The sequence below is a fragment of the Canis lupus genome, chromosome 16 (genome assembly GCF_011100685.1).
Source record: "Canis lupus familiaris isolate Mischka breed German Shepherd chromosome 16, alternate assembly UU_Cfam_GSD_1.0, whole genome shotgun sequence".
NCBI lineage: Eukaryota > Metazoa > Chordata > Mammalia > Carnivora > Canidae > Canis > Canis lupus.
Genome location: NC_049237.1, coordinates 6,032,061 through 6,046,002, shown reverse-complemented (window position 1 = coordinate 6,046,002; position 13,942 = coordinate 6,032,061). Strand labels below are relative to the sequence as shown.

Genomic DNA, 13,942 nt, shown 5'->3' with positions numbered 1-13,942 from the left:
GGCAGAGGGAGAAGCAGGCTCCCTTCGGGGAGCCTGATGTGGGACTCAATCCCAGGACCCCGGGATCATGACCTGATGAGCCAAAGGCAGATGCTCAACTACTGAGCCACCCAGGGGCCCTTGGCTTTAGCTTTATATTCTGAGTTATTAGTAAATATTGGTTGAACTGAAGTGAGGGATGGAGAGAATACGCTGAAGATGCTATTTTGTCATCAGCCTATGGGGCCAACCCTAGAAGAAAAGAGGACAAAGGTGTATTTGTGGTTGTCAGCACATCCTTTCCATGGCAGGGGTCGGAGTGGGATGGCCCAGGAGGCTGCTCCTCCTTGGCTTTGCCATAAAGCTCCCACCCAGCCCCTGCATCGGGTTTGCTGTTGCAGCTGCCAGAGTCTATTTTGTTTTTTTTTTTTTGTTTTTTTGTTTTGTTTTTTTTTTTCAGTCTATTTTGTACCACAAGAAATGCAAGTGGGACGAGGAGAGGAGTAAATATTGGAGTTCCAGGGAGGGCTGCCGGCCGTGCGGTCCCGGTACTCGGTGCAGGAGGGCACTCTGACAGCAGGGAAGAGACTACGGCCTTGTCATGCTCTTCTTTCTTTTTCCTTCTTATAAATTATGAAAGTAGTATGTGTTCATGGAGAAAAAGACAACAGTTATAAAAGTCTTGTACGTGTCCCTAATTCCACGCTGTAACACAACCACTGTTAACAATTCTTTGAGAAGCCTCCTGGAAAATGCCCTATTATACAAAAGGATACATTATACAAAAGTATGGTTTACAAAAGGTTGCTTGTAGCCTAAGCATGGCCCCTGGTAGCATCTTACACTTGGGTACAAAGGCTTGTCTTAGATATATATACACACACACACACACATTATATATTTATGTCTATATATAATACCCAGAGTGCCTAGAATGTAGATTAGAATATGTATCTCTCAAATATACAAAACATGAGTGTGTATACACACATGCAGATGGACCCACCAGTACTTAAGGTGAGGGATGGAGTTGGAGGCTGGCCTGAAGAGGCTATCCATGCTCCAGGCTGGGGCTCTGGAAGGGAATAAATGAAGGACTGCAAGGGTGTAATTGGGGGGCAAGGTGTCTTCAAATAATAAAATATTTGCATTGCAATTTTTTTTTTTGCGTGTGTTGCAAATTCTTTTTTTTGCAGCTATGGAGGTGAAAAAAAATCCAACATCTAGTTGGCTTCAGTTTCCTTAAATGAAAAATGGGGTAATATATATTTTTTAAAGATTTTATTTATTTATTTATTTGAGACAGAGAGAGAGAGAGAGAGAGAGCACTCAAGCACAAGTTGGGGGGGCATGGGCAGAAGGAGAGGGAGAAGCAGACTTCCCGCTGAGGAGGGAGCCTGACATGGGACTGGATCCCCAGCCGCTGGGACCATGACCTGAGCCAAAGGTAGATGCTTAATCGACTGAGCCACCCAGGCACCCTGAAAAATGGGATAATAATGTGCATTCCTCACAGGCTTATTGTGGGGATAAAATGGGGGTGATATGTTTAAAGTGCTTAGTTTTGTGCCTTACTCCACACATGAAGCTTTATCTCAGGGTATTACTGGTGGTGGTGGTGGTGGTGGGGTTATGGTGGTTGTCATTTTTGATTCTTGCTGTTGTCCCAGTGCCCAGCACCACGCGGGGCACACTGTTGAACCTATGTCCATCAGCAGCCGCATACAGCAAGAACTTGGTGATAGCATCCCTCCTTTCATTTTGGAATTCATTGCCCTTGTTCCTTCTTTCTTTCTTTCTTTCTTTCTTTCTTTCTTTCTTTCTTTCTTTCTTTCTCTTTCTTTCTTTCTTTTCTTTCTTCCTTCCTTCCTTCCTTTTTCTTTCTTTCTTTTTCTTTCTTTTCTTTTTTTTTTTTTTTCTTGCCTGGTCTAACTTCTTAGTTTATATTGTGTGTGCTTGAAAGAAACTTTCTTTCAAAATCTTCGGAGGTATGTAGAGATGTTTTACATGGCAAAGGTCACCGCCTGTTTTTTCACATCCTCTCTCTTGCCTGGCCCCATGTTGGAAACGATTGGGAGGGAACATGCTACACTTTACACATATTAGCCCCAAAAGCCAATTAGAATCACTTACTTAAGAAAATACCTAAGAATCCTTAGGGCTGATCCTGTTCATTGTGTGCATTCTGATAGCATTGACCCCAAGCTACACTTGCGACATCTTGGTCACGCAAATGTGTCCTTCTGGGATGCTCTGAAGCGTTTCTACTTGTATTGAGAAAAGCTGGCTTAAAACTCTTAGGTTTAATATTCTGCAGCCCAAATGCTCTCAGTTGTCAGTAAAACTAAGCCTGCCTACACACTCTTCTATTCTTGATTTATAAATAGGTTCAGCTGCCTAACAATTAAACGTACTATATTTTGCACACGCACATTCCTTGAGACATTTAGAGAGTAGATGGCTTTTACTCTAGCGATGCCATCTGGAAACCATCTTCCTAACTTTTTTCCCCAACTGGGTATATAGTTGACCTCAAACAACGTGTGGGGGTTAGGGGCCCTGACCCCTGTGCTGCCAAAAATCTGACTCCCCCAAACTTTACTAATATACTGTTGTTGTCTAAAAGTCTTACCAGTAACATAAATAGACCATGATCACATGGCTTGTATGCTAGATGTATTATATACTGTATTCTCACAATAAAGTAAGTTAGAAAAAAGAACATGCTAATTAGATCTTAAGGAAGAGAAAACACATTCACAGTACTGTATTTCTCTGAAAAAAACAAAAAAACAAAAAAACAAAAACAAAAAACAAAAAACTGTGTGTATAAATAGACCTGCACAGTTCAAACCAATGTTGTTCTAGGGCCCACTGCATTTTGAAGGGTTGGCAATGAGACTTTGGGTCTGTAAAGCCCAAGACACAATCTCCAATATGCATGGAAAGTTCAGTATCGAATTTCTAGCAGATCTTCATAGGGACAGGCCCAGGACCAGCTCCTACGTGTTAGAGGAGGTCTGCATGGCATGCTTAGTATCCTACATGGCCCCACATGCTTGTAGCTGTGAGAAATCCCAATGGCAAAGACAGTAGAGCTCTACAGAAAAGATCAGTGGGATGGTAGGAGATGAAAATGTAGGCTCAGAGAAGGTGGAAGGAAAGAGCAGAGCTTTGCAGGTACCAGGGCCCCTGAGAGGTCTGCCTGCCAACCCCCAAGGGGAACAGGGCCCTAGGTTAACCCACTGGAATCTCCCTTCTGGGCAGAACTGGGACTTGAATAATAATACTGAGCATTATATGTCACTTTCAGATGGGAAGTTTTATTTATTTTTATACAATGCAATAAGGTCGGTGGATTAAAGAGCACCACTGTTTTACAGAGAGAATGAAGACACTTGTCACTTATTTTGGGCACTCAGGCTGGGTCTCTGAACCCTGACCTCACTCTGCTCTCTTGTATCTAGGGCTGCTTTACCTGACACCAGGGCTACCGGGAGAGGGTTCTCGCATTTCAGCCCTCAAGAAACCCCGTTCTAGGCTAGCCCCTGCAGCTTACTGGGAACGACCTGGCCCCATGTCCTAAGCTCCCAGGCTGTTTTCTTTCGGGAATGTGAGGGCTGAGTCTGGAAGGTCTCTAGAGCATAGCCCAGAGGCTGGCTGACAGCAGGGTACGGCCCCTTTGCAGGGCCCAGGCCTGGAAGTAACATACTGAGTATGGTGCGCCGCAGGGCGCTGAGCGCCTTAGATGGCAGCGGAGAGAGGAAAGGAGGCTCCCGCCGGGGACACACCGCCCCGCTGGCCGAGGTGCCATATGTCTCCATACTTTGCAGGTAGCCAGTGTGTTGGAATTCAGGCAGCAATTGGGTAAATTTCCACGTTCACTTAAAAACAAAGAAAAGAAAAAAAGAGCCTGGGTCTGTCCGTTCTGCGTAGCCAGGGGCGCAGAGTCCCAGGCCGAGGAATCCCGTCGGACCGGTGGGGGCTCCACCGAACGCAGGCTCCGGGGCCGCCCCGCCGCCCAAGGGCTGGGGGGTCACGGGGGGTCACGGGGGGTCACGGGGGGCGCTGAAGTCCGGTCCGAGCCGCGGCGCCCGCCCCCCGCCCCCCGCCCCCGTCTCTCCCTCCCGCGGAGCTCAGCCGGTCTGCGGCGGGGCGCGGCCGAGGCGAATTCCTAGAAGCCCGAGGCGGCTCCCAAGGTTGGAAGTTAGGATCCTCCCGGGAGCCTGGAGGTCCTGCCCGCACCCCGCCCCCGGGTCACAGAGGGGCCCGGCGGGGCGGGGAGGACACCCCCCGCCCCTCCTCCCCCGCCCCCGCCCCGTCCCGGTGCAGCCCCGTCGGGCAGGCGAGCGCGGAGCCGGAGGGGGCAGGGGAGGGGCCGGGGAGGGGCCGGGGGCGCAGTCGGGCCGCGCCGCCACCCCCGGGAGAGCGGACGGTGAGTCAGATCTCGGCCCCCGCGGGTCGGGCGGGGAGCGGGGGACACGGGGCGGGGGGTCAGGAAATGACATCAGAGGCCTGGGCCCGGGGAGGGGAGCAGGGGGGAGGGGAGGGCGGTCCGAGCCCGGCGGGGGCGGGGGCGGGGGCGGGGGCGGGGGCGCCGCGGCGGAGCCTCGGGCCCGGGAGCCGAGAGCAGGGAGCCGGGAGCCGGGAGCCGGGAGCCGGAGCGGGGCCCCTTCCTGGGGGAGTTTCCTGCCGGGTCCGCCCTCCCGTCTCCCCGCCCCCCTCTCCGGGCCGCTCCTTGTATGGTCTGAGCGCCGCTCTCTCCCCGCCCCCTCCCTCCCTCCTCTTCCCCGCGTCCCCTCCCCGCCAGGCTGGAGGCTGCTCGCGGCCCGGACGCAGAGTCCGCGGACCCGGCTGCGCGGCGGCCACCCCGACGCGGCGCGCACGCTCCGGCCCGCGGTGAGGTCGGCGGCAGCGGCGCAGGGGCGCGCGGAGGGGGCGCGGAGGGGGCGCGGAGGGGTGCAGCGCGGGCTGGGGTGCAGCGCGGAGGGGGTGCGGCGCGGAGGGGGTGCGGCGCGGGCAGGGGTGCAGCGCGGAGGGGGTGCGGCGCGGAGGGGGTGCGGCGCGGGCTGGGGTGCAGCGCGGAGGGGGTGCGGCGCGGGCTGGGGTGCAGCGCGGAGGGGGGCTCCGGGCCGGGCGCCGCGTCACCTGGCCGCCCACCCCCTGCAGCCCGGCCTGGCCATGGCGGCCCCCCGCCCGCCTCCCGCGATCTCCGTGTCGGTGTCGGCTCCGGCCTTTTACGCCCCGCAGAAGAAGTTCGGCCCGGTGGTGGCCCCGAAGCCCAAAGTGAATCCTTTCCGGCCCGGGGACGGGGAGCCCCCGCCGGCCGCCGGGGCCCAGCGCGCGCAGATGGGCCGGGTGGGCGAGGTGCCCCCGCCGCCCCCGGAAGGTACGCGGGGCCGGGCCGGGGCTGGGGCCGGGGCCGGGGCCGGGGCCGGGGCCGGGGCCGGGCCGGGGCGGTCGCAGCGGAGGGGGCTGGGCGCCGCGAGCCTGTCCCGAGCAGATGTTCTTACCTCATCGTGGAGCTCGTGGCCGGGAGCCAGGGCTCCTGGGACTGTTCCAAGTCCCCCGCCTGGGGGTGGGAGGCGGGAATGTGGGGCACGGTCGTCCCCTCTGGGTCCGTTTTCCCGAGTGTAACGGGAGCTGCATCCCTCCAGGGGCGGACCCCGCCTTTCCTGACCCGATGCTCCCAGGGGTCCTGCGCCTCCGTCGCCTTCCCACACAATCGGGTGGGGGTGGGGGTGGGGTGGGGTGGGAGAGTGCTTGGGTCAGGGGTGAGAGCTGTAGAGGGACAGTAACTGGGGGAAGGGGTGCAGGGGCCCCTGCTGTCCTCTCTGTCCCCTGACTGCCCTCTCTCCTCTTCCACCTCAGACTTTCCCCTGCCTCCCCCTCCTGTCCTTGGGGATGGCGACGAGTCCGAGGGTGCTCTAGGAGCTGCCTTCCCACCTCCCCCTCCCCCTCTGGAGGAACCGTTCCCCTCTGAGTCTCTGGAGGAGGAGATCTTCCCTTCCCCGCCACCGCCTCCCCTGGACGAAGAGGGAGGGCCTGAGGCCGCCCTACCTCCCCCCCCACCACAGGTAAGGGGGCTTGGGAGGGGCTGCAACACTCGGACGACCCCCCCCCCCCCCAAGGAGGAGAGGAGAGGCCTTACCTCCACCTCCCGTGCACCTCTGGCCTGATGGGGGTGAGGTGGGAATAGACCTGGGATGGGTGCTCTGACCCTTGACCCTCTAGCCCAGGGAGAAGGTGAGCAGTATTGATTTGGAGATCGACTCTTTGTCCTCACTGCTGGATGACATGACCAGGAATGATCCCTTCAAATCCCGAGTAAGGGACAGGGGAGTGGGAGAGGCAGGGCAGGGAGGAAAGGCGCCCCTCGGCTCTAACTGAGCTTCTCTTCCCTTCTCCCTCCCCTTGCAGGTGTCATCTGGATATGTGCCCCCACCAGTCACCACTCCGTTCAGTCACAAGTCCAATACTAAGCCTGCAACGGGGAGCACAGCACCCCTGCCCCCTTGGAAGTCCCCTTCCAGCTCCCAGCCTCTGCCCCAGGCTCAGGCTCAGGCTCAGCCTCCCAGCCAGGGCCAGCTCCCTGTGCAGCCCCGGCCCCAGGCCCAGGCCCAGGCCCAACCCCAGCCTGTGCCTTTGGCTAACACTCAGCCTCGAGGACCCCCAGCCCCATCCCCAGCCCCTAAGTTTTCTCCAGTGACTCCCAAGTTTACTCCTGTGGCTTCCAAGTTCAGCCCTGGAGCCCCAGGTGGACCCGGCTCACAGCCCAATCAGAAGTTGGGGTCCCCTGAAGTTCCCTCTTCCAGTAGCACTGGCTCCCCTCAGCCCCCCAGCTTCACCTATGCTCAGCAGAAGGAGAAGCCCCGGGTGCAGGAGAAGCAGCATCCAGTGCCACCGCCACCGGCTCAAAACCAAAATCAGGTGAGTGAGGGTGGGAGGACCAGGCTGAGACCAGGGGTTTGGGGCTGGGGGGAGAAGTCAGGAGCGGCAGAATGAGGACAAAGGTGGCCCCAGAGAGGGAGGTAGAGTGGGGGCGGTAGGATAGGAGTTTAGAGCCTCCGAAGTTGGCCTGGGGGGACAGTGGTGAGAGAAAGCTCTTCTGAGGCGGGCCTGGCAGGGTCTGGGTCTGAGTGGGGCCTTGCCGGTAGTTGGCGGAGCAGCCCAGGCTCTGCATCAGGAGGATTTGGTGGACTTTCCCTGCCCCCTAGTATGTTAAAGGGAGGGATGAGATCATCACCAGTCCAACCTTGCTGCTTTCCCCTTCTTAGATTCTTGAGTTAATCTCTCTGCTCCTCTGAGCCACTCTCACTGCCTCAGGGCCCATCTGATGATAAGAGTCACAGCGTCAGTAAACACTGGCTGAGCCAGCATCCGCCGAGTGCCAGGCACTGTGCTCTGGAGGGAAGAGATCTCTCAAAGAAGTTAAGTCTGAGCGAGTCAGATGGGCCTGGGATAGAATTCCCGGCTCACGAGAGCCTAGGCAAGTTAAGTTAGGTGAACCTTGGGCCTCAGTTTCCCCACTGTTACCCCACACAGTGGTTGTGAAGATTCAATGAGCTAACTCTTAGAAAGTGCTGGGGTCTGTATCTAGCTCCTGAATGCTCCAAACAGAAAGGTGATCATTCCTGTCTGACCATTTTTGCCTTCCGTTTGAGGGCATGAGATCTCAGTCCAAGGGACCCCGGCGGTCATGTAGTCCTGCCAACTGCCAACCGTCAAGTTACCCGACGGCATGAGTGTGTGTGTACTAGTGTGCAGGCGCAGGGGAAGGGATGCACAATGCCAGCGAGTTTTGCAGGATCTGGTGTTACAGGAACTCCAGACAGGCATCAGCATGGGGGCCTGCGGGTTTGGAACGGGTGGTGTGACTTGAGGTTCCTGAGAGGACCAGGAGGGGCATCTGGGTGGGAACAACATGAGCAGGACTCCAGGGCACAGGTACCCTGGGTGTTTGGAGAAGAGAAAGTAGCCCGTTCCTCTGGGAGGATCGCAGAGCTGTGCTTATGGAGGTGGGTGGTAGGTGGGTGGGCGACAGGGAAGAGGAAATAAGAACACACCAAGGGAGCCTCTGAGTCTTGGAGAGTCGTTACTGGAAGTCTTTGAGGAGTCGTGTGGCCAGGTTGGAGGGCTGGTGACATCTGTGCTTTTGAGGCTCTGGGGGAGTTTTTTCTAGCAGAGGCATGGGCTTGAGGTAGGAAGTCAGTGATGTGGGGAGTTCACTCCTGGTTGACCATAGATTGGTGTTCGTTGCAATGAAAACTAAGGCCCAGATAGGAGAGCTGTTAAAAAGGAAGAGCCTCCAGGCTTGGCCACCGATAAGCAGTTGGAAGAGGAGGGGTGTGTTGGGGAATGACGGTGTCTCTGATAAAATAGAGAAGTCCAGAAAGGGAAATGGTTTGCACGGGAAGAGGAGGGGTCCAGCTGTCAGCGTGTTGAGCAACGGCTTCCAGGAGGACTTGGTCTCAGCGGGACCTGTCATCTGGTTGGAAATGGAGGGCTGGGTTTCAGGAGCGGGCCTCAGTGTGCGCAGGATAGCGGGGTGTGGTGACACCGGAGCTGCCCCTGGAGTGGCAGCGGGCCCAGGGGATGCGAAGGAGCTGAGGGCCTGGGAGGAAAACTTGGGTGATGCTCAGGTTGACCAGGTGGGAGGGGGCAGACCGGCCGCAGGAGGAAGAGGGTCACAAGTCGGTGTAGGGTCTCAAGAGAATGCGATGGCCGAGGCGTTTGGGGTGGCCGAGAATAAGGCCAGGGATGTGGCCATTTGGAAGTTGTAGGTGGCCGCGGGGTGCCCCGTTGGTGCCCTGTGGGGGGGACAGAGTTAAAGGAGGTGAGTCAGTAGGTGGTGAGAAATGGAGTAGCCTTGTCCCCAGGTTGGCAGGGAGGTGAAGGAGCAGGGGAGGGAGTGTGCGTGTCAGAGAGAGAAGCAGGAGGAAGAAGCCGCTGGAAGAGGGGTTCATGATGCCGGGGAGCAGGGGCTGTGGCTGGGGTGGCGCCCTGGGGGGAGCATGGGCGTGCGCCCCAGGCATTCCCAGAGGCCGAGGGCGTGTGGCCACAGTGTTTTCTGAGCGGGGAGCTGGAGCTGGCTGGCTTCCACCTTCTCAGTCGTGTAGGAGGTGAGGTCATCGGTGAGCGAGGGGGTGAGCGAGGGGGCGACGCCATCGGGGCTCGGGGAGATGGGAAGGTTTGGAACAGCTGCTGTGGGCAAGGCGACTGGGAGTCAGCAGGAGCCAAGCACCAGCGGGGGCGAGGCCCGAGGGCGCAGAGGGCACCGCAGTGCATTGCAGTGTGCAGTGTGCAGCGAGCAGTGTGCAGCAAGCAGCGAGCAGCGAGCCCTCCACCTTCCTCCTGCAGCTGGGAGGCAGAAGCAGGAAGCGGGCGGTGGCATGACCCAGGGCTGAGACTGGGCCAGATAAGCCAGCCATGGTGGCGGAGGGCGGCGAGAGTCTGCGGGGCCTTGTCGAAGTAGATGGCTCCGCCAGCAGACTTGGGGGCAGGCAAGCCAGAGGCCTTGATGCACAAGACTCGTGGGGACAGTTGGGAGGCAGAGCAGCCTTTCTGAGCTCGTTCACTCAGGAGCTATGAATGGGGTAGGAGGGACGAAGGCGATTGTTGGGAGGTCAAGCCTGGGGCCTCGGGGGAAGATTTACTTGAGGCCAGTAAGTCTCGGGTCCGAGGGTCTGAAGTGTCCCTTGGTGTTAGATGCCTGGGACAGAGGACACTTGGAGCTCTAGTCGAAGAGCTTGAGGCCTGAGTGCCACGGCTACTGAAGCTGTGACGTTGCTGCTGGCAGGCAGAGAGGGCACACGGCGGCTGCACGGAGTGTGTCTTAAAGGCTTGTGCACACCCATGGGGGGCTGATGTGTACAGGTCGTTCTTAACTTCCAAGGAATGGAACAGGCACCTGAGGTGGCTCCAAGTTCTTTTGGAGATTGGTTTTTTGGCTGAGTGCTCTCCCTCTGTCCCCAAGATGCCGGGAAGGGGAGATCGGGAGAAGAAAGGGTGAAGCTTACCCTGTGGAGGGGCTCACAGGAAGGGCAGGCCCGGGAGGAGTCTGCGGGGGAATGGCTGGGAGCTGGAGCATCCGTGGAGCTGTGCTCCCCGTGGCCGCCCTGGATGCACGCGGGTGTGAGGATGGTGGAGCCAGGCCCGAGGGGACGGTGGCTATGGGCAGAGGCAGCTGGGTGGCTCTGAGGTTCCAGGTGTTACGGGGACGAAGGTATTGACGGGAGAACATTCAGTGACGGGCCACAGTCCTGGGTGGGCTTATCCAGTAGAGAGAAAACCAACCCAGCGTCTCTGCTGCAGTGTCATGGAAACGCTGGTGCAGGCCACACGGACCCTGCAGTGCCTCCACCACCCCCACCCCCCGACACTGCTCAGGGTTCCTGGCAGGACCCCCCTAACCTCACCTGCACCCCGCCCACCTGCCTCTAGCTCTCTCAGGATGCTCTTAACAGACGGCGCAGGCAGGCCTATGGGAATGGGCCTTCTCTGAGGCCTCCTGGGGAGGGAGGGGGGTCAGGGAGCCCCGGACCCCTATTGGGGGAGCCGGGAGCTGGGCTCCAAAGGTTTAACCTGTCAATCCCGCCTATGTTGTGTCCTCACGCTGACAGGGGCTGCTCAGCAGCAGGCGGGACGGGTAGGTGTGTGTGCACCTGGGTGCACACGCCATCACGTGCCAACCTCTTCTGTGGGGGGCCATGCCTGAGCATGCTCTGTGGAGGTGATGCGCGGCCTGGCGTGCGGTGCGGGGTGCTTCAGTGACCTCAGCTGCTGTGTGTGTGGCCTCTGTCCGCTCCATTGTTCTGGCCTGTCCGTGACTGTCCCTGGGGGGGTGGGGGGCGCGTTGGGCAAAGTGGGTGGAAGGGTCATCCCCTTCCCCTTTATCTGTGTGGTGCTGGGGGTCAGGGAGGGAGAAGGAGGAGCTTTTGGAGTCAAACCCGCGTGTCTGGGAGATGGGAGGGGAGTTCGTCCTTCCTGGAAGAGAGCGGATCAGCGGGCTGGGGAAAGTTCTCAGAGAGGGTGACTCTTGAGAGGGTCTGGAGAAAGTATTGGCGTTTCAGGTACGCTCCCCTGGGGCCCCGGGACCTCTGAGTCTGAAGGAGGTGCAGGAGCTGGAGCAGCTGACCCAGCAGCTAATGCACGACATGGAGCACCCTCAGAGGCAGAATGTGGCTGTCAATGGTGAGCTCACCGGCCACCTGTCGGGACCTCCACCTCACTCCCCGTCCGAGCCAGCCGACCGCCTGCCTGCGCGCTCCTTCCTCCCATTGACTTCTGTCTTCTCTGGCCTCCCAGAGTCCTGTGGCCGGTGTCATCAGCCCCTGGCACGCACACAGCCCGCGGTTCGAGCCCTGGGACAGCTGTTCCACATCACCTGCTTCACCTGCCACCAGTGTGGGCAGCAACTGCAAGGACAGCAGTTCTACAGCCTGGAGGGGGCGCCCTACTGTGAGGGCTGCTACACTGTGAGTCCGGGTGGGGGCTCAGCCCGGGGCTGGCCGTGGATGTGGGGCAGGCGGGCCTGGGGTGCCGGTTCCCGGCCGACGTCCTCCCGCCACCTCCTTAGGACACTCTGGAGAAGTGCAACACGTGTGGGCAGCCCATCACTGATCGCATGCTGAGGGCCACGGGCAAAGCCTACCACCCGCAGTGCTTCACGTGCGTGGTCTGCGCCTGCCCACTGGAGGGCACCTCCTTCATCGTGGACCAGGCCAACCGGCCCCACTGTGTACCTGACTACCACAAGTGAGGACCCACCTCCTGTCTTCTGGGCTCTTCTCTGGGTGCCAGCCGTCGTCGTCTGGGGGCTGGGCCAGGCTGCCCTCCTGATTCCACGGCAGCGCCAACCCCCTGGCCTTCCTTCCTGGCCCCACATGCTTGTCTGACGGCAGGAGACCAGTTCGCCTGGATTCAGCTGTCCAGTGGCCTCAGGCCTTGGTGGCAAGTCTTGCTACTGGCAGGTGCCCCCTCCCTGGGCCTTTGGCTCTCGGAGGCTTGTGGTCTTGTGTTCAGCCACGAGTGTTGGAATGACTTCATTTCACGCACAGGCTGGGTCCCGAAAGTCCTTTTGGAGATTGGCTTTTTGGAACTCTGGATTTCCCCTACAAGCAGTGGCTGCTTTCTCAGGCCAGCTGTAGAATCCCGTAATGTAGCTAAAGGGTGTACAGAAACTGCAGAGTCTGACTCCCACCTCTGCCAGTGTGTTGGAGGTATAGGTTTTCAGAATTCCAGCCTAGGCATCCAGAACTTCACATCCCTCCCTCTGTACACCCCAGCAGTGGGGCAGACGCCATGCAGCAGGGGGTCCTGGGCGGGGGTGGGGTGGGGCTGGAGAAGGGTGCCTCTGGCTGTGCTTTCTGCAGGAGCTGCAGTCAGAGGGTGAAGACCTGGTGGCAGAGGCTCCTGGGGGTACATGGGATTTTGGGGAGGGTGCTGGGGAAAGGCAGGAAATTCCCCTTGATAAAGGACGGATGAGGGGGCTGGTCTTAGGATTTCTCCATTGAGTGTCCTCTACCCAGGGATGTGAGGCAAATGGGCCAAGACACCTGCCCTGTTGCCATGCACATCCCCCTGCACTCTGGGAACCCCTTGCCCCCACCCTGACCCCTGCCTCGCTTTTGCCCCTCCAGGCAGTATGCCCCCAGGTGCTCCGTCTGCGAAGGGCCCATCATGCCTGAGCCCGGCCGCGAGGAGACCGTGCGAGTGGTCGCTCTGGACAAGAACTTCCACATGAAGTGCTACAAGTGCGAGGTTGGCCATCCCTCTGGCTCCCAGCGCTGGGAGGTGGTGGGACACCGCTCACTACCAGGTGGTGGCCGGTACCAGCCGGGAGGAGTTTGGAGCTGCAGTTTTGAGGGTGGAGGGGGTGATACCTGTGCCTGCTCCACCCAGATGCCCCCGTCACTGTGCAAGTTGGGGGGGAGGGCTTTCTGTGGGGTCCTTGGGTTGTGGATAAACCAAGAAAAAGAGTGACCAGTGGGAGGGAAGGGTGCTCTCCTTCGCTGTACTGGAGGGAGATGGAGATGTGCTTGGTGAGGTCAAAGAGGAAGAGAAGGGAGTAGAGGCAGGCGGGAGAGGTCCCATGTCTTTTTTTTGGGTGGGTGCCTTGGTAACAGCTCAACCCACTGTCCGCCTCGGGTGGGAGAGGCCTAGGGACAAGGAACATGGGCAGGAGAGGTGAGGCTAGGAGAGGAGGGTGGGAGTGGTGGGGACACAGGCAGTGATGCTGGACGTTGGCCGAGGCATGGAGCATCTGGTCTTCCTCACTTAAAGGTGGAGGTGTGGGGGGCACACAGGGGCCTTCCACCAGCGGGCTTTTCCTCCTTTCTCCCAGGACTGCGGGAAGCCACTGTCCATCGAGGCAGATGACAATGGCTGCTTCCCCCTGGACGGCCACGTGCTCTGCCGGAAGTGCCACACCGCCAGAGCCCAGACCTGAGTGGGGACGGGAGAGTCCACTCCCCACCCGCGGACCACCCACAGAGACCGCCCTGCCCCCCACCTGCCCTGCCCCCCCTTCAGTTATTTTCTGATGTCCAGCCTCTCCTTCCACGCCAGCCCCCACCCAGGTATCCCAGACACCTTGTCCCGGGCCCCAACGTGGCCTAGGACTGCAGAGTCCCAGCTCTGGGTTTCCAGCCCACCTCCATCCTGCAGGGACCACCCACCGTCCTCCAGGTGTACCCCACCTGAGGGGGCACCAGGTTGAGCGCTGCTGCTTTCACTGCTGCACCGATGCCCTCAGCTGGCCCCGGAGCAGCCACGTACTCTGCTTGCTGAGGGCCAGGAGACGCCCAGACTCTGGGAGGCTGGGCCAGGCCGGGCCGACCGGCCTGGACGTCCTCCCACCCCCACCCCCCATGCTGCCAGGTTGTGGCTACAGCTACAAATCAATAAAAAAAGACCTGTTTTCCAAAATCCTTAGGAGTCAACTCTTTTGTGCATATGGCCC

At 58.9% G+C, this 13,942-nt stretch overlaps 1 protein-coding gene across 4 annotated transcripts; it reads left to right on the top strand.

Moving 5' to 3' along the window:
* The first annotated feature begins 4,794 nt into the window (after positions 1–4,794).
* On the top strand, positions 4,795–13,908 carry ZYX (zyxin). 4 transcript variants are annotated; one of them, XM_038559292.1, is made up of 10 exons: positions 4,795–4,883; positions 5,149–5,368; positions 5,851–6,056; positions 6,214–6,306; positions 6,400–6,909; positions 11,052–11,172; positions 11,287–11,456; positions 11,558–11,736; positions 12,621–12,741; positions 13,325–13,908. In XM_038559292.1, the coding sequence occupies exons 2-10, from the start codon at positions 5,161–5,163 to the stop codon at positions 13,427–13,429; spliced, it is 1,713 nt and encodes a 570-aa protein (XP_038415220.1). In that variant the 5' UTR covers positions 4,795–4,883; positions 5,149–5,160; the 3' UTR covers positions 13,430–13,908. The 4 variants fall into 4 exon arrangements, with proteins under 4 accessions (XP_038415220.1, XP_038415222.1, XP_038415223.1 ...); XM_038559293.1 differs by having other exon boundaries at positions 4,831–4,878; XM_038559294.1 differs by lacking the exon at positions 6,214–6,306.
* The last annotated feature ends 34 nt before the right edge of the window (positions 13,909–13,942 follow it).

What these genes read in the sequence shown, in the direction of transcription:
- ZYX (XM_038559292.1), top strand. Translation starts at nt 5,161, where the DNA reads ATGGCGGCCCCCCGCCCGCCTCCCGCGATCTCCGTGTCGGTGTCGGCT. An exon ending in ACTGTGAGGGCTGCTACACT is followed by an intron (nt 11,457 to 11,557) that starts GTGAGTCCGGGT and finishes CCACCTCCTTAG; the next exon opens with GACACTCTGGAGAAGTGCAA. An exon ending in TGAAGTGCTACAAGTGCGAG is followed by an intron (nt 12,742 to 13,324) that starts GTTGGCCATCCC and finishes CCTTTCTCCCAG; the next exon opens with GACTGCGGGAAGCCACTGTC.